The 25851-nt window shown below is 45.7% G+C and overlaps 1 protein-coding gene across 1 annotated transcript in view; it reads left to right on the forward strand.

The window, feature by feature from the left end:
* The first annotated feature begins 2549 nt into the window (after nucleotides 1-2549).
* Nucleotides 2550-25851, forward strand: part of HECA (hdc homolog, cell cycle regulator) — a 44990-nt gene continuing 21688 nt past the window's right edge. The window contains exon 1 of the mRNA XM_040965412.1: nucleotides 2550-2868. Coding sequence (XP_040821346.1) covers nucleotides 2592-2868 — 277 coding nt within the window. The 5' untranslated portion in view covers nucleotides 2550-2591. The remainder of the gene's footprint in view (nucleotides 2869-25851) is intronic.

Consider the following 25851-nt stretch of genomic DNA (forward strand, 5'->3'; position numbering starts at 1 on the left):
ACCAGTAAAATGACAACAGAAGACTAAACCAATGAACAACCCATTCCTAGAAGGACAGGACCAAAGTACGACCCATACAAATTAAACTCTGAATGTAAATGGCTTAAGCTCAATCAAACGTCATAGATTAGTAGACTGGATTAAAAACAAAACCCCTCTGTTTATTGTCTGGAGTAGACACACTTCAACAAAGATCAGCGGAAACTATATCACATGGGTTTTGTTGTTTTCTGTTGGTTTCATCTCTTCAAAAACATTTTCTTCTGATTAAATCATTCAATGACTCATAGATCATACTGTAGCATCATTTTCTTCAAGGAGGTTCTTGATTTTCATTTCTTCAGCTATACATTAGTCATTTAATAGCATGTTATTTAACTTCTTGGTGTTAATTTCTTTTTTCTTCCTGATGTTGATTTTGTTTTATGGCTCTTCATTTAAGGGGATGTATAGTGGCTATGTAATGGAGACTGTCATATCTAGTAACATGTCATTTAATTTCATGGCATTGTAAATTTCTATTTTTCTTTCTATTGTTGATTTTGTATCATGACTTTTCATTTAAGGGGATGTACAGTAGCTGTGAAATGGAGACTAACATCCAGATGTGAGGACGCAGTGTAGTATGCATTTCTGCTTCCAGACAAAGATGGACTTACAATGAAGCTGTTTACTATATCTTGACAGTAGGATGCTGGACTCTCTACCATTGTGCATGCCCGCAATGATGGACATATGACTGTGTATGAAGAACTATACTTTAGTAATGATATAGAGGAACTAGGTGGGGGTGAGGGAATTGGGGAGGGGATAAGGGAATATGGAACTGTATCATAAAATGATAATAAGTATAATAAAATGTAAAAATAAAATACAATAAAAAAGAAATAAACAATAAAACAAAAGAGATAAACAAACAGAAACAAACAAACAAAATGGCCACAAGACACTTACTTAGGTATCCAGTTCCTCCTGCTGAAACTACTTCAAAAAGTTTGTGGAAAGGGCCAGGCGCGGTAGCCTATCGGCTAAAATGCTTGGTTTGCACGGGATCCCATATGGACGCTGGTTCATGTCCCGGGGTCCCTGCTTCCCATCCAGCTCCAGGCTTGTGGCCTGGGAAAGCAGTTGAGGACGGCCCAAAGCCTTGGTACCCTGTACCCGTGTTGGAGACCAGGAGGAAGTCCTGGCTCCTGGGTTCGGATTGGCACAGCTGCAGCTGTTGCAGCCGCTGGTGGAATGCATCACCGGACGGAAAATCGTCCTCTCTGTCTCTCCTCTCTGTATATCTGACTTTTTAATAAAAATCAAATCTCTCTTTTTTTAAAGTTTGTGGTAAATGGACTTAGCACATTTTGGTGTAAAAATCTTGAAACTGACGCATAACTTACTCCTCAGACACATTTCCCAGCACTTCGTACAGACTCGGTGTATACACAGTGATGGGAGACAGACAGGGGCATCATTTTCCTCCTCAAGTGGCTCCTGGCCGCTCCGTGCTGCTGCTCCAGGCTCTGCTGTGGCTGCCCACGCAGCTTCCCAGGGGATGCTCCCAAAGTGGGTGAGTGTGGGCCGGGCACTCTACCCTACCCAGAGCCCTGAGTGAAACACTGGGGGGCTGGTTACAGCAGACTGCGGTCTGGAAGCGAGGGACCACCCTTCAAGGTGACGGCTCCTTCGTTTGAGTGGGAGCCAGACCACAGGGAAGCCACAGCGAGACCGGGAAGGAAATCAGCGGCTCGAGAAGTGCTCCCTGGGGCTCCGGCTCGGGGGTCTCCCCAGGAAGCGCCACCTCTGGCCTCTGGCTGGGGGGGGGGGTCTCCCCAGGAAGAGCCGCCCCTGGCCTCCGGCTCGGGGGTCTCCACGATGAAGAGCCACCCCTGGCCTCCGAGGAGAGGAAGCAGCTGGCTCGTGACCAGCACAAGCTGCACAGCCCCGAGGCCTGTGCCCAGGGAACCCTGCCTCTCCTCGCGGCCATCACCCTCTCCGCATCTCCTGCTCCACACGGCCACCCACAGGGTACTTAGCCCTGAACGGCTGGTCCTGCGTGATGAACTGATTTCACCCTCTGGTCGGGGACCCCGTCGTTGATCCCCATGGCCTAGGAATTCAACTCTCCTAAAATATTGTTCCTGCACGGCAGAGCCTTTCAAGGATTCTGCTCAGGCCACCTGCCCGTTTTCCTCACACCGTATTGTTCCAAGCCTCCTTTAACATTAAGGTCTAACCTCAGAGTCACGGGACCCGCTGGCTTTTCTGGAACCGCGGTCCGGAGCCGGGATGACGTCATCCGCGGCGGGCCGGCTCCGTGCGGGGCGTGACGTCAGGCGGGACCCCAGGCCGCCCGTGAGGTCACCCGATGGGCGCGGCCGCAGCGTCGTCACGGGCGGGGGCGGGCCCCGAGCGTGTCAGCGGCCGCCGAGTCCAAACAAGCCGGAGACGCGCCTGGGCGCTGGGCCTCGGGAGCGCGCCGCTCGCGCCCGCGAGCCTCGGGTGGCCGCGCGGCGGCCGGGATGGCGCGGCGCGGCCCGGGCGGCTAGGGCCGCGCGCCTCAGGGAAGCCCCCCGGACGCCGGCCGGCCGCCTCGCGAGATGCCCAACCCCAAAAACAGCAAAGGCGGCCGCAAAAACAAACGCGCCAACAGCAGCGGGGACGAGCAGGAAAATGGAGCCGGGGCCCTGGCCGGCGCGGGCGCGGCGGGCACCGGGGGGCCCCTGGCGGCGGCTGCAGGCTGCGGGGCGGGCGCGGCGGCGGCGGCGGCGGGCGCGGCGGGCACCGGGGGCGCGGCGGGCACCGGGGGCGCGGGGACTGGCACCGCGAACGCCGCGCTGGCTGCCGGCGCCGCCGCCGCGGGAGACGCCAGGAACGGTAAGCCGGGAGTGGGGCGGGGGGAAGGCTCGGCCGGGGCGGACGCCGCCTTCCTCCCCGACGGGGCCCTTCGCCCGTGGCTGGGACTCCTCGCCCGTGGCCGGGCCCCGGGTGGACCACAATGCGAGAGTCAGGAAGTGCTCGGCCCGGTCCTCCGCCTGCCTCGCCCGGTTGCGGGCGCCGATGGGCGCGCCCCTACCCCGGGTGCCGTCCCTTGGGCTCCGAGAGGAGTGTCCGGCTTGGGGGGCAGCCCCTGCCCGTGGTGGTGGCCGAGCTGGCAAAGCTCGATCCAGGGAAAGAAGGGAGGGAGGAAGAGGGAAAAGGGCTGCCCAAGTTGAGAATGAGCCGATTGAAAACTTGGGCGCCAGCGCGGCCTTTCTGTGTGCTCCCCACCCATCTACCTAATAATAATAATAACCAACAGATCTGAGCTGGCCATCCTTAGGGCCACAGTTGAAGAGGCCGCGTGACATTTCTGCTGTCCAGCGTGTGTGTGTGGGTCTGGGGGTCTGGGGGGTTTCCTCCTCTCTGGCTTGCTTGAGGAAGCGAGACAATCTAACTTGACTTCCGTTCCCAGTTTGGAGTTAGAAGGAAAAATGATTATGTGTGTCGTGCTGTTTCACGTTTTTTAGAAGCAAACGTAATAATTCTAGATAGTGCCAGAATCCTCCTTCCTGGGGGACAGGTTGGGGATAGTCAGCCTGGGAAGGGTTTGCGTCCTCCGTCCAGTGACATGGCTTTTCGTTATAGGGTGCTGGCCAAGCACTTCTACTTGTTTGGACAGTTCTTTGAATTCCTCCAGCCAGGCTGTTTTTTAGGAAGGGGAATGCAGGCATATTTCACTGAAGGGCAGTGTGGGTCTTTGTGTCTGGCTTTGAAGTCAACAGTTTTCAGCTTTTGAAGCCATGCTTAAAATGTGGATCAGTCACTTTTTCGAACGGCACCTGCACTTAGCGAGAGCCCTGCAGCGCTCAGCACCCCGGAGGATGGTTGTGGTTTGTTAGGAGGAGTCTGGATCCCGTGAGTCTGCAGGATCGAAATAGGAAGATTGGTTCATCTTCAGGAGCTGGCTTAGCCCGTTTGTGGCTGTCTTTACAGTAACACTCCTTTGGACAACCTGTGTTCGCTGTGTTCGGTTTCTTTCTTAGCTCGCTCCTTTGCTTTGATGTTGATCCTACCAAGAGGAGGGTGCCTATGTTGGGCTTAGGGCTGACCCACCGGTGCAGCCTTCAGAGCATTGGCCTCTTAGCAAGGGCTGTCCCACTGAGTGTGTTTCCTTCTGTGTAAAACCAAGGCCCCTCCGAGGGAGACGAAGGCTGCCCGAGGGCTTATGCCCTGCCGGGTGCTGGGTGCCTGCTTGAAAGAGGGCGTATTGCGTAGGTGACATTGCACTAAAGTTCCTCTAGAGTGTGAGTGACAGCCATTATTCAGTCATTCAAAATAGAAATCCCCTGCGCATACCATCTTACAGGTACTGTGTTAAATACTAAGAAGAAAGTGGTCCAGCCTTCCTCGCCCTCGGAGCTTGTGCTCCTGGTGTGGGGGTTGTGGTTGGCCCTGATGTACTTATATGTCACACATAGGGCATGCATATGTTATATGTATATATTTTTGCCTTAGATGGAAGCTTCCAGTCAGCTATTTTCTTCTCTCTCTCTTTTTTTATCCACAAGATCAGACCGTTTTAAAGTATTGTGAGGAAATTGTTCTCAGGCTGGTGGTACCTCCTAGTTCCTACGTCTTATACACTGCTTGTGATACCCTGTTACTGCCCTGCTCCAAAGGAGCAAACTCAGGAAAATTTTTTGGTATTTAATACCTTTGTATAAAGCTGTGTATTTCTGTTTAGGCTCTTGATTTATTAAATGTGCTGTAATTGGGGTCGCAGAAAATGCCAGCTTGTGTTAGAGCCGTGGGCTGAGTGGTATCATGCCGACTGCGTGCTTCTGACGGTGCAGTCTTAGTGAGTCACCGTGATGGAGAGCTCCTCATGGCAGCCCTCCTCCATCAGTCCACACGGCAGGCTCTGGTGCGCATCCGTGATGAGGAAGTGACAAAGGCTCCTTTCCCAGCCACGCTTTCTAACACAGGGCTGTAGGAGAGATGGCACGAGGGGAGTTGGAAGAATGGGGCAATGAACATGCAAATATGCAGATCTGAGAAAGGCCCAGTTACTTCGAGTTTTAAAGTGGCATGAATTGGGCTGTTTTTATTTTCTCTACATTTTTTAAGTCTTTTTTTTCCCCCATTGGAAATTTTATGTAGAGGAGAGAGAGAGAGAGAGAAGAAGCAGCAGAGAGATAGCTTCCTTCTGCTAATTCACTCTCCAAATGGCCGCAGTAGCTGGAGCTGGGTCTGGCTGAAGCTGGGAACCAGGAGCTTCTTCTGGGTCTCCCATGTGGGTCAGGGTCCCAAGGAGATAGGCCACACTCTGCTGCTTTCCGTGGTCATGAACTGGAACAGCCAGGATATGAACTGGTGCCGGTACGGGATGCTGGCGCTGCTGGTGGATCCCTACCTGGCTATACCGCCGTGCTGTTACCATTTCGACATTTTTTGCTTACTGTGATGTTAAATTTTTGTGATCATGAACAATACAAGTGGAATAGATACTCTTGGGAAGGAGTAAATAAATATTTTGCTAAACCTTTAAAATGATTTGTTCTGTTCAAATCACCTTATATTAACATCTGCAAACATGCATTTGTTGATTCTTGTAAGTTATTAGCTTTTATTTACAATTGTTTAGAATTTGGAGAGTGGTTTTAGAACTTGTAGGTCTTGGGCAGTGTGGCCACTGGGACAGGGTGATATTACCTCTTAGTTGTTGATTGATTTTCTTTTCTTTTTTTTTTTTAAGATTTATTTATTTTTCTTGCAAAGCCAGATATACGGAGAGGAGGAGAGACAGAGAGGAAGATTTTCTATCCGATAATTCATCCCCCAAGTGGCTGCAATGGCCAGAGCTGAGCTGATCTGAGGCCAGGAGCCTTCTGCTTCATCCCGGTCTCCCGTGCGGGTGCAGGGTCCCTCCCATAGCTTTGGGCTGTTGTCTGCTGCTTTCCCAGGCCACAGGCAGGGAGCTGGATGGGAAATGGTACTGCTGGGATTAAAACCATTGCCCACATGGGATCCTGGAGCATTCAACGCGAAGACTTTAGCCTCTAGGCTATTGTACCAGGTGCTGTTGATTGATTTTCAGTAGGTTTAAGGAGTCACACTTACTCTGAGAGAAGGATAGCTTGGGAGACCTGAGGTATGGTTAAAGTTGAAGAAGTTGAATTCGTTGCATTTGTATGTCTTGACTGAGTGGAATATTAACTGTAAGGATTTTGTACTTTAAAAAAAATAGTTAAAAAATTTTCCCTGCAAAGGCCGATCCATAGAGAAAAGGAGAGACATAAAGGTCTTCCATCTACTGGTTCACTCCTCGAATGGCTGCAATTGTTGTAGCTGAGGTGATCTGCAGCCAGGAGCCAGGAGTTTCTTCCCAGTCTCCCACATGGGTGCAAGGCCCAAGGCCCTCGGCCATCTTTGCTACTTTCTCAGGCCACAAGCTGGGAGCTAGGTGGGAAGTGGAGTCGCTGGGACACAAACTCATGCCTATATGGGATCCTGGCATTTGGAGCTGAGCCAGTGTGCCGGCCCCAGGATTTTGTACTTTTAATGGGTTTATTAGGTTTTGTTTTACAAAACATTTTACAGGGAATGCAGGACATGAGGCTGTGCTGTCCTCCTACATCTGTCTGCACATGTTGTAGCATTTTGATTGTAGATGGACAAGATTTTGCCAATTATTATTTTTAGGATCTAGGAATCATGCAGTGGATTATAATTATGTAGTTTCATTTGGGAATTATGGTTTTATTAAACCTCTGCTTTTCCCCTTTAGGCCTAAAAATATGTGACTTGTGGTCTGAATTATGATACATAGTTTTCAGTGAGCCTGGATTTCAAATACTTTTGTGAATCAATTTGAGATGGCCAGGGCTCACTATGCCCTGTGCTCCTCACTGCCCTAGGACCCCTAATTCATTCAGGAATTCTGTCTGAGATCGAGTTAGTTCACTTGGTGATAAACTTTGTACTTGGTAGACCTCTGCATCCCACCCAGTCCTTGCTCCTCTGATTTCCTGCTGAATGAATCAGGGCAAGTCACGGAACTTCTCTGAACTATAGTATTTTGCATATATAAAAAGGAATGGTAACATCTATCCACAAATATCAAGTAATGTAGCTGTATTATGCATATCTTTCTGACAAGGTAAATATCTATCTTAGAAAGGTGCCTGACTTACAATAGGAGTTTTCAAAATTTTTAATTAATTTATTTTTATTGGAAACGCAGATCAGATTTATGAAGAGAAGGAAAGACAAAAGATTTTCCATCTACTAGTTCATTCCTCAAGTGGCAACAATGGCTGGAGCCAGGAGCTTCTCCCGGGTCTCCCATGTGGGTGCAGGGTCCCAGTGCTTTGGGCCAACTTTACTGTTTTCCCAGTCCACAAGCAGGGAGCTGGATGGGAAGTGAAACAGCTGGGACATGAGCCAGTTCTCCTGTGAGATCCTAGTGCTTGTAAGATGAGAATTTAGCCATTGAGCTATTGCACTTGGCTCTACAATAGGAACTTACGATGTGTGAGCATGATGGTTCAATTTGCTAATCCTCTACCTGTAAGTGCCGGCATCCTATATGGGTGCCAGTTTGTGTCCTGGCTGCTCTATTTCTAGTCCAGCTCCCTACTTCTGGCCTAGGAAACCTGCCCTGGATGGCCCAAAGAGACCTTGTACTCACATGGGAGGCCCTGAGGTAGAGGCTCCTGGCTTTGGATCAGCTCAACTCCGACCACTGCCACCATCTGGGGAATGAACCATTTGATAGAAGATCTTTCTCTCTCCTTCTGTCTGAAAATCTGCCTTTACAATAAAAATAAAATAAATTTTAAAAATTTCAAAGAAATGTGAATTGTTTATTTAAGGTTCTGAATAAGTTCTCTCAGAGCTTTATGTGCAGGGTGTTAGGAAGTGGGCCTGATGGTCCTGCAGGTGGGGCGAGGAGGAAGGCAGGATGGTGCGAGGGTGATTACAGCTGTGACAGCAGGGGCCTGAGCTCTCCCTCTGCAGCTGTGAGGACCCCTTCAAGGTTACCTCCCTGAGACTTTGTGGTCTCAGAATCTTTCCTTTCTCTTCCACTCTTGGACTGAGAGCATGACCTGTCCCAGGACGAAAAGATGACCTTGGAAATAGGGTGGCATTTCTTCTGGGGAATCTTGGAGGAATAGAACTCAGCAGGGTTTCATTCCCTTCTGTTTTTGATTTTCTGCCTTTCTCTCTATTTCTTTCTCTCTTTGTCTCTCCTTCTTTTATTTCTGTCTTGTCTTCTGGGGACTCTTGGAGGAATAGAATTCAATAGCATTTCATTCCTTTCTTTCTTTTCTTTTTTTTTTTTTTCAGCTAGAGAAAGAGTTTCCCTTTCCTGGTTCACTCCCCGAGTGCTGGCAGTGGCCAGAACTGCAGCTGGGAGCAGCTCAGGGCAGGTCGCCACACAAGTAGCCAGTCCAGTTGCTTGAACCATTTCCCTGCCTCTCCGGGTCAGCGTTAGCAGGAGGTTAGAGGCGGAAGTGCCAGCCAGGAACTGAACCTAGGAACTCTGCTGTGGGATACAGACATCCTAATCAGAGACTAGAGGCCCGCCTGATGAGAGCCTTTCTTGTTCCGCTAGAGTTACCATTTTCCCAATATTTCTTATTTAACCACTAAACAGGTCTCATGAATCAAACTAGGAATTAACTACCAATGTAACATGGTTTTGATGGGAGAATGTATTCTGAATTCTGTAACATCTGTTGACAAGTAGCTTTCTTTTTGACAGCACCACCTGTTCCCTGTGAACAGGATTTGTGCTTTGATTGCTGCGTACTTGGGCCACATAGCATAGCTTTTGAAAAAAATTTTTTTGTTTGAAAGGCAGAGTGATGGGGAGAAAGGTTTTCCATCCTGCAGTTTACTCCGCACGGGCTAGCAACAGCTGATTCTGGGCTAGACTGAAGCCAGGGGCCCAGAGCTCATTCTGGATCCCCCGTGTGGGTGGCAGGGGCCCCAGGCACTCGAGCCATCATCTGCCCCTGTCTTTGTGTTTTGGCAGGACGCTGGAGGTGTACTGGGCCAGGGTGAGAAAACATGCAATCTCAGGTAGGACGCAGGCTTTCCAGGCAGGATCCTGATGCACTCTGCTCATAAATATGTTTGTAGTACATTTTAAGGAACTTCTTTTTTTGTTAAAACAAAACCAAAACATATAGTTGAATTCCTGCTGCATTTAAGTTACCTATATCTTTCAGAAGGAAGTTGAAAAGATTTTGCTTTTTTTTTTTTTTTCACATTGAGGCCCATGTGTTGGGAGTGTGAGGAGTACAGAACGCCGTTGTGATCTTGGAAGAAGCTTTTGTGCCTAAGCTAGAAGTAAGCTTTGTCAGGTCTCTGAGTGTGTTGTATGTCTGGATGGTGTCTTCTGAAGTCCACCTTAGTCCTGGGGTTTGGCAGGAAGTGCTGCTCAGCCATCAGAGCTCCTTCTGGGGCCTTCTCTGTGTGTGTGTGTGTGTGTGTGTGTGTGTGAGAGAGAGAGAGAGAGAGAGAGATTATCTCTGTCTCCCTTCCAGACCTCAGCGTAAGTCCTAGAAACGAAACTTACAGTGTGAGCTTTCCCGTAAGTTCAAAGATATGCAGAGTACGTATCATCCAATGGAGAATGGGAAATGGCAGTTAAAACTGGGAAATCTCTCACTAGCTTCATATCACAAGACTAGGTGATTTATAAACAATAGATGTGTGCCTTTCACAGTCCTGGGGGCTGAGAAGTCCATGATCACTAGAATTGGCACGCCCAGCGTCTCAGGAGCACCTGCCACTCTGTGACATTTTATTGTGGCCTCCCAGGACAAAGCAGGCAGCATGGATGAACTTGGCCCTTTAAGCTCTTTAATAAGGGCACTGACTTCTCTGTGGAGTCCTTACAGTCTAGTGACCTCCTAAGGGATTAAGTTTGTACATGAGCTTTTGTACATGAGGATTAAAAACATGCAAACCATGACCCTTTCTCAGGACAGAATCTTACTTGTGGACTTGCTGTGTCAAAGGATATGTGTGTGTTTGTGACTTTGATGACGTGTTAACCAATGTATTGCCCTACAGAAAGGTTGTGCCAGTGTGACAGTGCCTCGGACACAGTTCTTGCCCCGTGGCCTTGCCTACCTCTGGTGCCTGTGGTTTTAAGGTATGCTGGTGAGTTGCTAGCCCAGTTGCTGTCAGCAGCCAGAGGCCTGTGTTTGGTGCCAGAGCCTGGAGCGTGTACCATCATCATTAGGAGAACTTTCCAAGAATGGATTTCTCTCTGATGAGAACTTCTGCCATTTGTAGTGACGTGATAGCTGGCCAGGATGCAGCAGAGCATCTGAAAAGGGCGGATCGTATTTTAGAAGCTGACAGTAGGGTTAGTGGCTTTGGATGTGTAGACTTTTGGAATTCTGTCCATATCCTCATCCTTGTCTTAGGAAATAAGCACTAGAGTTTTTCAATGTTCAATAAACGAGCAAGGATGGGGGTTTTAGCAAATCTGCACGTACATCCGGGTACCACATTTCCTAACAAAGTGACTCTGTGGCAAGTCAGTTAGCCTCAGCCTCCAGTTTCTAAATGTAGCCTTCTGGAGGAAAACATTCTACTTACATTTGAAAGGTCTTGGCAGAGACGAGCACTGTTCGCAGTAGTTCTGGGAGTTTCATGGTTGGTTAGAAACCACCCAGCCACAAAACATGGAGCACCAGCCCACTGCAGAGAACAGACACGGAGACGTGTCGTGCGCGGAGAAGGGCCTGTAAGCCCTGGTGCTGAGGAAGACTGTGCCACCATTCATGGCTCTACCTGAGTATGGAGCTGACGAGATGATACAGTCTGTCCCCCTCTCTGATCTGAGCTTTCCCTGAAAAACTGAATGCTTTGCTATCCCTAACCCCAAAGAAAGTTGAAAGCAGAGTGTGTACGCGATTACTCTTGTTTATGTAGTAATAAGTGCAGGATGGCTATTACAGGCAAGGATAGCTGTGAAATAAGCAGCAGGTGCACGTGCAGTGATCAGATATTGGGCTAAATATGTAAGGATGGGGTTTTAAGTCGGTGAGGTATAGTAACTATGTGGAGTTGCATAAATGAAAGGAGGTGAGGTGCCCAGGGTGCTCCTGGGGGATCAGCCAGGGCTTGTCTTTCCTGAGAATTAAACAGAAGGCCCTGTTCTCTTCCCAGTGACAATTGAGGAATTTGTCCATTAGTTACTCATTCATTTGTTTATGAATGGTTTTGTTTATCTACATCCATGGCCAATCACTAAACATTTGTAATGTGCCCATCCTCTGTACCTGCAAGTTGAATTGTACTTAGGAGCAGTAGAATCCACTCCTCTGAGGGCCACAGTAATGGTGACAGGCCCGAAGACATCTGGTGCTGCCGTCATGTACTGTGGGAGAACATGGATTGTCCCGTGAAAGAGAGCGCATTAGAACTAAGCTTTCCAGGAAGAGAGGCAGTTGGGTCTGAAAACAGAAGAGACTGTTCTAAGCAAGAAGGCAAGAGATTGTTTTCACTTCTGTTTGTTGTCAAGAATTAGATGGGGCTAGTGCAAGGTGCAGTAGCAGGAAACGGGGCTGGAAAGGGATGGGGCCAGTCAAATCTGGCTGATCCATAGTAAGTGGAGAACCACAGACACCTGTCTCCCAGGAGGGTGTAAAGCTTCTGTATGTTTCAGCAGAAAGCGTATCTTTTGATACAGTTAGCTCAGTGCAGTGGGCAGCAGTTACATGCTGCTTCTCTCCCCAGAGGATGACAGTGTTACAGTACCCAAGGCTGCAGTGTGGCAGGGTCTCTCCTTGTGCGCACAGCGCCCCTGGGTCTCTGGAGCCATGGGAGCTTAGCTAATTGTGGTTACCCTCAGGTAGCCCAGTGCCAGGAGACAGGGTTGGGCCACCTGGGCAGTAAGGGTTTTCTCCAGAGGGGAGAGATCGTTGTCTTCGTGGTTTGCTTTTCGTACCTGGGTAGAAAGTGTATGCTTCTGTGCCACATTGGCTGGATTCTCTTGTTTGGTCATTTAAAAAAATCATCATCCAAATTTTAAAAAAGAGGAGAGGGAGAGGCCATTGTTCTTGTACAAAATGACTATGTATATGTATGTGTGTATAGTGTGAATTTTATGTATTTCAGAAAGCTTCCAGTTCTTAGGGAAACCGGAAATGAAATAGCAACATAAGGATTTTAAACTTGTTTATACTTGAAGTTTTCTTATAAATTGTATGTTCTAAAAATGCAGAAAGTTATTTCTACTGAATTATACTTGAAGACAGAAATACAGACATTAAGAGGAAGTTTGGAGAAGAATAGGGAAAGATGAAGATGTTAAGGAGAAAATATTAAATGTGAGTCATGTAATTCCTTAGACTGCATTTAAGAAGAAAATATGATTCTCTTGTACCATAACAGAGTGTTTGGTAGATTTGACTTTACCTCAAGGGCTTCAGTTTTTGAGAGTCTGCATATAAAATTGACAGAAAGGCAGATTAGCGTGAGAAAAGAGAGATTTAATCACCAGAGAAGAAATGAATCCAAAGGCTGATTAGCATCTGGGACTTACGCAGGTTTGAATTGGAGGCGCTGGAGGAAAGGGCACTTGGGGCAGAGGGAGGAGTGTGGTGACTGAAGGGCCCTCAGGATGGGCCCTGTCACAGTCTTCCCTGGTCTCTCTCCAGAAGAGGATTTATGGTAATTGGGTCCTTTTGGGGGGTTCTGCTGTTAGGCTGATAAGAGATTTCAGGGGTCCAAATGCTTTCAGTGAAAATAGTTTTATGCCACAGTGAGATATTCTGGACTCCTTCAAAATGCATTGCCACTCAAATCATATCACCCTCAAAAGAGTAATTCCAGGCAGTTAAAATGCAAAAAATGGCCCAGGTGTCATTTTTCAGTATTTCTGTTTATTTCATTTCTTTGAAAATTCATTAGACATAGGATGCCTTAAGGTATATGCCTTTAAAAGACTAGTTTAAAAAAGATGAATTTAGGCAAAAGGTAGCATAGTATCAAATTGCTTATGTAAATTAGAAAGCTGTTTATCACATTTAAAATTTATTTTTCCCTATGCATACATGTATATTTGATTTTACTTTAGATCATGTTCTCTTAAGTTACAAACACATCTTTCTGCTCTAAAACTGAAACCAAATCACAATTCTGTTTGTTAGTGAACGTGCCCATGCATGATGATTATTTCAGTAAAACAGTAGAAAGGCATTAAAACATAGCTTATTAGTAAAGTTACATATAGCTTCTACATAACGCAGTTCAGCATCAACAAACATGGAAAATGGGAATTGTCCAGAGTCATGCAGCTTTTTTATTGGCGGCAGGTGCAGTCCATAATCTGAGAGGTCTAACCTGGGTGGCTGGGGATGGGTATTGTTGAATAGATAGATGCAGGGAGCACAGAGCAGTGTTGTCTGAAGCCGGGAGGGATTCTGGCACTGAGCCATTGCAGCGCCCCTCAGTGGTAGAGGCCAAAACATGCACATGTAGCACACAGGGCAGCTCAAAGGATCTTGCAAATAGTTTCCATTTCTTTTTTCTGTTCTTATGGATCACTATTTTTGTGTTACGGTTATTAGTTCTCTAATGAGATGACACAGTGAAGGTGGCACAACTCCCCTTGGGAGCACTGTCAGCGATTCAGATGTGGCACCATGCAATCTGTGATGTACATGTGTGGATGAAGATGCTGAGTTTCAGAGATGGATACCCCACCTCCCCCCCCTGCCTTTTTTAAAGATTTGTTTTATTTTTATTGGAAAGTCAGATATACCTAGAGGAGGAGAGACAGAGAGGAAGATCTTCTGTCTGATAATCATTTCTCAAGCAGCCGCAATGGCCAGAGCTATGCTGATCCGAAGCCAGGAGCCAGGAGCCTCTTCCAGGTCTCTCACGCAGGTGCAGGGTCCCAAGGCTTTGGGCCGTCCTCGACTGCTTTCCCAGGCCACAAGCAGGGAGCTGGATGGGAAGTGGGGCTGCTGGGGTTAGAACTGGCGTCCATATGGGATACCGGCCTGTGCAAGGTGAGCACTTTAGCCACTAGGTTACTGCTCTGGGCCCTGCCATCCTTTTTTAGGGAAAATGTGTGCTGCAGAAAATGTGCCAGAGTTGGACCTTTATTGATGTGGGTCTTTTTGACAATCAATTCCCACCCTGCCACTGGCATGTGCAGAATGAAAAACCATATACATATATTCTAGGTAGAGGATGTGGCTTCAATATAAAAATATCAAGGAAGTAACAGGGATATTTACTTTCAAAGGATTCCTTGCTTATCATACAGGGATTTGAAGTGAAGTGCAAATGAGAAAACATTTGTCCCAGGAAGCACTTTATTCATGCATTGTGCAGAGGTTGATCTGATTGCTTCTTCAGACAGAAGGTATCTTGATTGTGACATTGTGGAGATGGCTTCTTGTTGTCAAAGACCAAAGTTCCTGACCAGGATGTGATTGTTGTTAGGGCGCAGTCTTTGAAATGGGATCATTGGCTTGATACCTCTGCCCAGAAAATTGACTCATACCGACACTGGCAAGGCAGTGGAAGGTGCTCTTAAATTTATTTATTAATCTTTATTTATTTGAAAGGTAGAAAGGGAGATAGACACAGACAAGGAATGATCTTCCATCGGTTTGTATCCTGAATGCCTGCAGTAGCTGGGGTTAGGGCCGAGTGCAGCCAGGAACCCAGTCCACTTCCTGTGTGGGTTTTAGGGACCCAGCTGCTTGAGCCGTCATCTGCTACCTGCCAGTGTCTGTATGGACGGGATGCTGGAGTTAATGGCAGAGCAGTGGTTTGAATCCAGGAACTCTAACTTGGGAAGTGGGTGTTCCAGGCAATATCTTAACCATGTCACATAGTTGCGCCAAGTGCTGGTCCCATTATGCTCCTTAGTGTGAATTTTTTTTACATCTGATGTTATCTATTGTCAGTGAACTTTTTTACGTGTATACCAGTCATTTGAGTTGCTTGGTTGTTAGCGGTTTCTCTTCCTTTTACTGTTAAAGTATTTGTGTTCTCAGGGACCTTACAGGAAGTCTTTGTACACTCAGTATACTGTTGCTATACTTTAAGAATACTGGTTTATGGTTTGCCCTTCAGCCTTTTTTTAGGTGCTCCTTGCTGGCTAGAAATGTTACAGGTTGTGTGACTTTGTAATACCCACATGGAGTTAGCACTTCAACGGAGGTACAGCAGAGCTGTGAAATTATGTGTAGGCAGAGCAGCTGGGACATGGCGTCAGCTCACAACCAAGTTCATTGGAGACCAGTGCACACAGCTGCTGTTACTTGTCAACCTGTTTCCTTTTCCCTTTGGGAGGTTCTCTCCATAGAATCTGTCCCCTCCTGCCTCCTCCTATACCTCTTTATTGTCCCTTGGCAGTTGGCATCTTCTCTTGTATGCTTCTTATTTCTTCTTGTTTAAAATGAAATTGATGTATTTAATTTATTGAAAGACACAGAGAGAGGGGATGACAAATTTTCCATTTGCTGGTTTATTCCCCAAATGGCCACAGCTGCCAAGGCTGGGCGAGGCTGTAGCCAGGAGTCTGGAACTCCATCCACATCTCCTTTATGAGTGGCAGGTTCCAAATATTTGAGTCATCTTGCATTGCTTTCCTAGTCACATTATCAGGGAACAGATTCAGAAGTGGAGCAACTGGGACTCGAACTTGCACTTTTTTAGCATTGCCAATCTAAGGCTTGACCCATTGTACCACAACACCAGTCAGTCTTGCACATTTCTAAGCCCCTCTGGTTTTATTCCAGCTGTGTAGGACTTTGAAACTTGTAGATAAAAGGCTATTATATACTTGCCACCTCTTCTTAAAAGCCAAGCTGTAAAGTAAGGCTAAATGGTCTGTCTTGCATGTGATAACACACATGAGCGCTGAGTCAGAAGAAAGTTCTCATTTTTCTTACTTGGCAGGAGAATTGCAGTCACATGTGTATATTAATAAAAAAGAGACTGTAACACTCGATGGGAGCAAGAAATTCTGTGGATCCAGGCAGAACTTATTTCTTCTCTAATGTCTGATGTTTGAAAAAGGTTTCCCAGCGCATTGCTTGTTCTAAAGAACGTGAGAACTGGAGATACTAGTGTAGCTGGAGAACCGACTGTTAAAATGCAAAGTTATTGAGTCTTACGTGTGGGAAGTAAGAAAACACCTTCATGTCGTGAAGGCCCAGTGGATGGAGTGCTGTTTGGGAGAGCAGGATGTGCTCGGTTGCGGTCCTTGTGTTTCCTTGGTGAGGCACTGGCTCTCGGTCTCTGTGGCTGCAGTATGGCTACTTCAGACCCATGGTGAATGCACTCTGCTTTTTGTTGTTGCAAAAACTCATGGCAGATGTTGGCCTTTTCATAGGGAAGTAGCTAGCAGTCAATGCTGAGCTTCCAAGATCCAGATTCAGCTTCCCTGGGTCTCTCCTTTCTGGGCAGGCTCTTCTGTCTCTGAAGGCTCTTGCTGTGCAGTGTTCCCAGACATTTCCCAGGCGTGTCCCCTCGCCTGTTGGTTTCGGGGCAAGGCCACATGGGTGAGCCCTTGTGAAGTTCCTGCAGAAAGCCCTTCTGACTGTGCAGTGGGGAAGAACCGAGGTGCGTGGCGCTGTGGGAAGGGCTCTTTCCCCAGTGTGACAGTCACTGGCTGCAGGACAGTTCTGTTGTGATCTGTGAACCATCCTGTCCCTGGGGTGTCCTAGTTGGATTTTAATTACATTTTCATTTTACTCTTTTGATTAACAGAGCTCGCTCTCAGCTTATCCTGCACAGTTGACTGTATGTGCCTGGATTTGTAGTTATGCCTCTCACATTGGATCTTGATTAACATTCATCTTCTGTTTTCTCCAATTTACCTGCCTTTAGGGTTATATGGACAAGGTGCTAAAGCATTGCTCCCAAGTACTGCTATTTTAGATTCTGCATTTTAAGTTAGATTATGGACTTGTGACTTTACTGAACTATCATATACTTATCAAAATAGCTTTTATCATATTACCTGCTTGCATTATGTATATCAATGTATAAATCCATATCAATAAGTATATCTGGACTAATATTTCTTGGGATTAGGCAGAGAAATAATTAGTAACTTTATCCTTGAGGGATAGCCAAATTTGAAATTTTTGACTTTAGAAGCACACCAATCTTCCTTATAATTTTTTTAAGTGTTCCATGAGCTATGACTTAGGAGAATTTTTAAAGAATGTGAAATGTGTTTTCTTTTGATGATTCTGGAAATATTGTTTAGGATGCATTTATAGTATATTCATGTGCATATTTTTAATGTAAGCATGTTAGTATATTTACCATGGGAGAAAGAAATTTCTGGATTTTTCCCTTTTGCTGGGTAATTCTTTCATAAGTAACATGTTTTCCTTGCTAGTTTTGAAATGAATTGTTTTGAGCCTTTGAGAATGACCATAGTGTGAAGTTATCTGTGTTCTATAAAAGTTGGTCATTGGAAAAGGAATGATTGTCTAGTTATTAATAATACCACTAGCTTAGAATATCAGTGGAAATCTGTAGCTTTCCCTTAGAAAATTTTATGAACTATTCTTTTGGAAACAAAGTGCCCTGCAGTAATCTTCGTGTGTGTGTGTGTATGTGTATGTGTGTGTGTGTGTGTGTGTGTGTGTAGTCACCTGTGAAGCCAGCTCAGAGCCAGGATTAATTCTTGGAGCCAGGTTTCCTTTGTATTGAAGCATGTATAAGAATTATGCATCCCCTCCTTTGACAAGTCTTTCCTTGTTGCAGCAGGCTCCAGAACTGGCTGCTTGGCTGATGCAGCGTTCAGAAAGAGGCTGTGCATACAGTGTGGCCCCAGCAGACACTGTGCCCTTTCCCTCCAGATCTGAGCAGAAGCACTGCCCTGATGATTGTCCACAGCTTCTTCCATGTTATTTTGAGGGGCCAGCAGGAGAGCAGAAAGAATGTGCATCTCAGGGAGTTGAGAAAAACAATGAAGTATAAGGATTTTTTTTTTAATTTTTAAATGTGGGTAGGGTAAGAAAATGAATTTATCTCACACTGAAACTTTGTTTATTTAAATATGCTATTCAAAAGAATTTGGGGGTAGGTGTGCTTAGCCTAGTGGTTGAGGCCCTGAGTAAGATGGCTCGTGTTCCCCATCAGAGGTTTTTGGGTTTAATTCCCGCTCTCATTCATGATTTCAGCTCCCTGCTGACCCAGGCCCTGGGAAGCAGCAGTGATGCATGGCTCATGTCATCAGGTAGGAGACCTGGGTTACATTCACAACATTTGTCCTGGTCCTTATCTGGCTTCGTGGGCATTTGGACAGTGAACCAAATGATGAGAGCTCTCTATTTCTGTCTGCCTCGCAAGTAAATAAAAATAAGTCAATAGATAAATCAATGAAAATGATCCTCTCACAGATTTGTTCATTGACTCGGTCAGGATGCAGGCAAGGCAGGCAGACGGGCTTGACTTCTATTTCTCAGGGAAGTGCCTTTCAGCTGTCTAAGCTGATATTCTCCACATTGAGAAAATGGTGTTTCTTTACAGCTTTTGATAAGGAGAATTGCTTCATTTTCATAGAATCACAAGTGAATTTATATCACTTTTTCTGCTTCTCTTTGGAATTCAGTAGTTCTCTTAGCTAGAATAGCTTTGATTCATTGATTTGCTTTTCTATTTTTTTTTTAAAAGATGCATTTTATTTTTATTTGAAAGGTAGAGTTAGAGGGAAGGAGAGACAGAGAGCAAAATATTCCATCCGCTGGTTCGCTCCCTAAATGGTTGCAATGACTGGAGCTGGGTTGATTTGAGGCCAGGAACTAGGAACTTCTTCCTGGTCTCCTATGTGGGTACAGGGGCCTAAGGACTTAAATCATTCTCTGCTGCTTTCCCAGGCCACCAACAAAGAGCTGGATGGGAAATGAAGCAGCCAGGACATGAACCAGAGCCCATATGGGATTACAGCACTGCAGGTGCAAGGTTAGCCTACTATGCCATGGTGCAGGACCCTATCTTTGCTTTTTAAAAATATTTATTTGCAGAGAAGATAAAGGGAAGGAGGAAAGGAAGAAGGGAGAAAAAGAGAGAGGGAGAGAGTGGAGAAAAAGAGAGAGATCTTTCATCTACTGGTCCTCTCTTTGAAGTGCCTGCAGCAGCAGCCAGGTCTGGGTCAGACTGACGCCAGGACCACGCATCCAGGTAATGGCCGGGCCCAAGCAGGTGGGCCATCATCAGCTGCCTTCCAAGTGCATTAGCTGGAAGCTGGATTTGAAGCAGCCAAGTTGTCCAGTACTGGATGCTGCCATTGCAACTCGTGCCACAATGCTTGCTCCTGTCTTTTTAAGGAGAGAAAAAATTGGGGTCTAGAAACCTTTGTACTACAGTTGTGTTTGAGTACTTTTCTTCAGTTTGGCTGATCTACACGAGTTTGAGGATTATACTAGTTTTGAACATTTGAGTGAGACTCTGTTCTTAATGATAGGGCTAGGCTCTCTGATGTGATTCTGTGGAGCTGATGGTTTGGCTGGGAATGGAAGTCACTGGGTAGCTCAGGGGCCTGGGCTGTGTCAGGAGAGGATCTCCCACTTTCTCAGGCAGTGTTGATTGACTCTAAGCCAGGGCATTGCCCTGTGTGTATTCTGTGGAACTTTAGTATATTTAAATATTCAGGAAACAGTATGAAATTTTTGTCTTCATCCTGATATACAATTTAAATCAGGCGTATTTTGGATCTTTGTCTTTTTGAGACTTGATAACAAAACATGAATTTTTGACTTTGAGCCTATTGGTGTGGGTTAAAAAGTACGTAAGATAGAAACCTGCAATTCTCTATTGAGTTTGAATTTGAGGCTGGGTAGGCCTTGTGGGTTTTAAATGAAAATAAAAAAAAAAAGAGTGGGTCAAGAAAGTAGAGCTAATGTAATAAGCAAATGTTAAAAGTCCAAGTTGCTGACTACCTGGATGATTTTGTAGGGGTGTGTGTGTGTGTGTGTGTGTGTGTGTGTTTTGATAGGTGAAAACTTCCATATTTGGATAGACTGGTTTGCTGGAGCAGGAAACTGCTCTGTGAGAAAGTCGTACTTAACTGCATGTAATCATTGTACTCCATTTCGCTACCCGCTTTGGAGCTGTGCTTCATACTAATTTCAGGGTTGTTAAACTAACCCAAAGGTTAAGACAGATATGCTTAAGTGATCTTACTGTAGGCCCTATACTAATTAAAACAAGTTGAGAAAATATTTTTGCAAGTACTAGCTTTCCTTTGTATATAGATCTGTCTTAGTTTATCTTTAGTAGAGAAGAAAAAAAATCTCAGAAATAATAAATATTTGAGAAAACTTTTAAAAACCTTTTTAGCTTTCACTTTAGAAATATTTGTTTAGGTAAGTGATCCTTACTTGTGCATAAACTAAGGTGGGTGGGTCAGAAGAGGCTGTACTTGACTTCTGTCCTCCGCAGGTAGTCAAGGCAGGCTGGCGTCTAAGCCTGCAGCCTTACCGGTGACCTGACGACTTGGGGCTTGAGTCTGAGGGTGTCTGAACGTGTGCTTGGGAAGATCGTGGTCCAGTGTTCAGAAAGCTGACTTGAAGATGGTATTCAAACTTTCTTAGTTAATATACATAAATAGATAAGGAAAGAAATGCTTGCACATTTTGTCACACTCAGGTTTTCTTTAAGATTTATTATTTATTTGGGCCCCAGCATGGTGGCCTAGCTGCTAAAGTCCTTGCCTTGAATGTGCAGGGATCCCATATGGGTGCTGGTTCTAATCCCAGCAGCTCCACTTCCCATCCAGCTCCCTGCTTGTGGCCTGGGAAAGCAGTTGAGGACGGCCCAAAGCCCTGGGACCCTGCACCCACATGGGAGATCTGGAGGAGGTTCCTGGCTCCTGGCTTCGGATCGGCAGCTCCGTCCACTGCCGTCACTTGGGGATTGAATGAACGGATGGAAGATCTTCCTGTCTCTCCTCCTCTCTGTATATATGACTTTCCAATAAAAATAAATAAATCTTTTTTTAAAAAAAGATTTATTATTTATTTGAATCTCTGAGTTAGAAAACAGAGATAACTTCCATCCCCTGGTTCACTTCCGAAATGGTCCCAGTAGCTAGCTCTGGGCCAGGTTGAAGCCAGGAACCAGGAGCTTCTGGTTCTCTGGGGGCTCAGGCACTCAAGCACTTGGACCATCTTCCACTATTTTTCCCAGGTCATTAGCAAGGAATTGGACCGGAAGTGCAATAGTTGGGGCATGAACTGGCTCTTATATGGATATGGGATTCTGGAATCCCAGCAGCCAGAAGTTTTACCCACTTTGCTGCAGTGCCATCCTCTGTCACATCTGGTTTTAACTTCATAAGCATATTCATCTGTTTAAACATAATAGAAAAATTATATTTCCCGGCTTCGGATCGGCACACCACCAGCCGTTGTGCTCACTAGGGGAGTGAATCATTGAACAGAAGATTTTCCTCTCTGTCTCTCCTCTTCTCTGAATATCTGACTTTGTAAAAATAAATAAATAAATCTTAAAAAAAAAAAAAGAACCATTGCCCATATGGGATCCCAGCACGTTCAAGGCAAGGACCTTAGCCATTACGCTCTTGTAGCAGGTCCCAAAAACACACTCTTGAGAGAGCCGTCTGCAGATAAATACCTGCGCTGTGGCCAACTGTGTGAGTGGATAGGACAGTATGACTGCCCAGGAAGGAACTCGGGACCTCCCCGATTCTCATCTCAGGTGGCACTATGGCCAAAGTAGCTTTTAGCTGCTGAGGTCTTGGGGAGGCGTGCCCGGCACACACAGAGCCCGTCCCCAAGGGCAAGTCGTGCTAGGCAGTGTCTGCCCAGGTGTTAGGTGACCACGCTAACTGAGCAGAGGCTTCAGGGCTGGATGTCACCAGCAGAAGGGGACTGCACCGACTTCGTCACTGAACAACTGAAATAGCAAACAGCGAGAGTGACACATCTTGGGAGGAGAGGCAATTTAGTACTCACAATTGCTCACAATTACACTCACAATTGCCATGATGTTCAAGTTTTTCAATGAAAGACATTTGAAATACGGAAATGTGCTTTTCTTTATTTTTTGGTTGGCATCCCCTACACTCAGCTTCACTCTGGACACATAGCAGGTGTTCAGAAAACTCCTCCAGTTGCCTTATGTTGATTGGCAGCTGGTCAGAGTTAGGTTATTTTCAGAGACTCCGTGTCTTTTTCTTCTGCAGTGCATGTTAACAGCTGTCAGATTGACCTAGTGTGTTTATTCTGTTTCCCACAGAATGAAGATCCTTATTAAATGATAGCAGAAAACCAAACCAAACAAACAAGTCAATAAAATTGTCCAGATTAAGTATTTATTAGTACACTAGAAAATTCAGGGTTCTTTCCTTAGGCAATCCCAGCACTACTAAGAAAATCGGCTTGTTCGGAGACCGGATCACTTTGAAATGTGTCTGATACAAACTACTTTTATAGCTTTCGTTCTTAGAGAATTTGGGGAATTGTGTTATATTTTTTGGTGTCAGTTTGTCTAGTTACCATACATTTGAGTAACGAGGTTATTGTGCAATTGATATTTTTTAAAAAAATTCATTTGAAAGCAAAAAAGATTTCTCATCTGTTGGTTCACTCCCCAGATATCTCCAACAGCTGGGACTAGGCTGGGCTGCACCCTGCAGCTGGAGTTGAGTATGACTTTTCCATGTGAATGGGCAGGATTCAGGGATTTGAGTCATCACCTGTTATCCCATACGTGTCAGCCAGGAGGCTGGGATCGGATGCAGACATCCGGAGCGCTGTCCTCAATGTGGGATAGTACCCGTTCCTCACAGCCAGACTGAGATTTAAAACATGTTAGTGTGTCAGTTGTGGTTAGTTGGAGATAAGTCTTCTTACAGACACATGCTGATAAAAGTATGCAAATCTGACTCTGAATCTGTAACATTTACAGGTGCCTAACTTTTGCCCATTTTGTGATCCAATATGATGCAAAAGAAATTCAGCGTTGTCAGGCACTGTATTGATATTCCATGACTGCTTTTAGGGGCAACAATAGGGAAACTGGTAATGTTGGTGTCAGTCCATCTCCGAAGGTTATGATCAGTATTTCTTGTTTCTAAATATAGGTTGATTACCTTAGCTGAAATGCTTATGCCAGAGCAACTGGAATCTAAATGTGAAATTCCTTTGTTTCGTGTATATCTTACACATGTAGCCTGCAGGTAATTTTATACAATATTTTGAGTGCTCCTCCATTTTGATGGCAATTTATCATCACATGTTGTCAGATGTGGAATATTCCGCTTGTGATGTCATCTGAGTGCTCAGATGTTTCAAGTTTCAAGTTTGCAAGCATTTGAGATTTTGGATTTGCAGATGGAAGAGATGCTCAGCCTATACTTGCTTATGTATGTTTTTCTCTATTTTCTCTTTATATTCTTTTGCTTCATTGTCTGAAACAAAGGTAAGTCTACTGATCTTTCAAGCTTCAAAACTGTGTGTAACCAGACGAATGAACTTACTGTGTTGGAGGGCCAAGCATGCGCCCTTCTTTGATTGGCTTTGCAAAGTGAGTGTCAGTAACTTAGATACCCATCTAGAAAAGTAGCACATATTTAAGGAAACTCACTTGAAAATTAGAAGGGCCTGGCTTGATGGCTCAGTGGCTAAATCTTTGCCTTGCGTGCACTGGTTTGTGTCTCAACTGCCCTCTTGCTTTCCAGCTTCCTGCTTTGACCTGAAAAGCAGTGGAGGATGGCCCATGGACTTGGGACCCTGAATCCACGTAGGAGACCTAGAAGAGGCTGCTGGCTTTGGATCAACTCAGTTCTGGCCTTTGCCGCCACTTGGAGAATGAACCAGTAGACAGAAGATCTTTCTGTCTCTCCTTCTCTCTGCACATCTTCCTTTCCAATACAAAAAATAAGCTTTAATTTAAAAAAAGTTAGGAGAAAAAGGTGGTGAAGGGACTTTTGTTTTGATTGTTTTTATCCCCCTTATCCCAAAAGTACATGTAATAGTACTGTAAGATAAAAAATAAATGAGGGCATTGCTAATAGGTGTACTGTTATTAAGAAGAGTAAGAGTGCTCTGAGGCATTATAATAGGTAGATTACAAATTTAGCATTGAGGTTTCTAGCTTGCAGAGAGGAGGAACAAACGGAAGCAGTAATGTGCTCTATAGTGCCACAAAATGAAATAAAAATCTGACTGCTGGTGTTCAGCTGAGAGGGCAAGATTCCTGTGTCCCATGCTGGCCTATCAGGATTCAATTCCTGGCTCTAGCTCTTAACTACAACTCCCACTGACTCAGAAGCTGGGAGGCAGCAGGTGGCTCAAGTAAGTGGGCTCTTGCTACTGGCATGGAACACCCTGGTCTCCTCCCCCACTCCCCACCCCGTCCCATCTCCTACCCTGACCCAGCCCCTGCTGATAAAGCAGTCGGGAGTCTCTGTCTCTTTCTTTCTATCTGTCTCTCAAAAAAATGAACAATAACAACAACAACAACAACAACAAAACCCAACAGACCAGATGTAAAATATTCATCAGTGTCCACGATAATATTGTTACTAAGCAAAGCAGATGTGTGAGGCCTGATGTCATTGTTAAAGGCCATCTGCCCAGGGCAAGAGTCAGTGTGGTCCAGGTAATCAGACCCTGCCCCTCTAGCTTAGCCAAGGGATCTGTTTTAGCTGGCACAGGAGTGCTATACCGAGGTACCCTTAGAGGTTGGCACATGCATAACTATTATTGTAGGGGTCTGAGGTCCGGCTGCCTGGCGAGTGCATGCTCACCCAGAAAGTATCTGACTCATGTTCCATAACAAAACCCCGGGCTGGTTTAAGATGACACACTGCAGGCCAGCTGCACTGTTGGAACTCCGATCCAGAGGAATGTGTAAACATCACCATCCATGAAATGTTTCTTGGAAGTTGTTTCTCATCTGAACAGCAGCAGCGAGTTAGGGGTTGTGTTCTCCAGCAGGTACCTGCTGGCAACGGCCTGTGTTGTTAGTTCATTGTGGTCATATGCTTTGCCTTTGGACAGACTAGGGAAGAGATAAAGCTGTTAGTCTTTTCAGCTGAGACCATTGGAATGCCAGAGATAAAAGAGGGGCCAGCACTCATATGGTCTGGTCTTTGGTCTCCAGGAACCATTTTTGGGCCTATCAGAAGAGGAAGTAGATCCAACATTTGGAGTCACTGCCTATAACTTGCATGCTATGTGGAAATCATATCTATAAAATGTGATGAAAGAATCTTAATTATGACCAAGTCTTAAATATTTGTGATGGCAGAGGAGGGCATTGACAAGGGTAATTGGAATCAAGTCCATTTTCCCAAGGTATTCCTAAGAAAATTGCCTTAGCATAGGAATATAGTATTAAAGAATGGTGTGAGGCCCCTCTTAGTCTGTCAGTGAGATAGTGTGACAGTTCTCTGCAGCATGCATCTGTGATGTAGCTGTATGCACGAAGTACACAAATACTCATGCAGCTTTAAGTCTTGTTTTCCGCAGACATCTTGAAGCCCCTTGTATGTACAGGCACACGTGCGTGCACTTCCTCATAGGTGAAATGGAGTTCAGGAGCTCTTGGCCCCGCCTTGCCTTCAGAATGAGTTCAGACAGATGCAAGGGAACTGTGTACTAATCTTTTCTCCAAGCTACACATATCCTGGCAAGATGAAAGGCAACCTGCTGGGCCTGATGTGGTGGCCTAGCGGCTAAAGTGCTTGCCTTGCACACACCGGGATCCCATATGGTCACCGATTCTAATCCCAGTTTCCCCGCTTCCCATCCAGCTCCCTGCTTGTGGCCTGGGAAAGCCGTCAAGGATTGCCCAAAGCCTTGGGACCCTGCACCCACATGGGAGACTTAGAAGAGATTC

This window comes from Ochotona curzoniae, unplaced genomic scaffold (assembly GCF_017591425.1).
Source record: "Ochotona curzoniae isolate NIBS_2020 unplaced genomic scaffold, NIBS_Ocur_1.0 scaffold_3890, whole genome shotgun sequence".
NCBI classification, from domain to species: Eukaryota; Metazoa; Chordata; class Mammalia; order Lagomorpha; family Ochotonidae; genus Ochotona; species Ochotona curzoniae.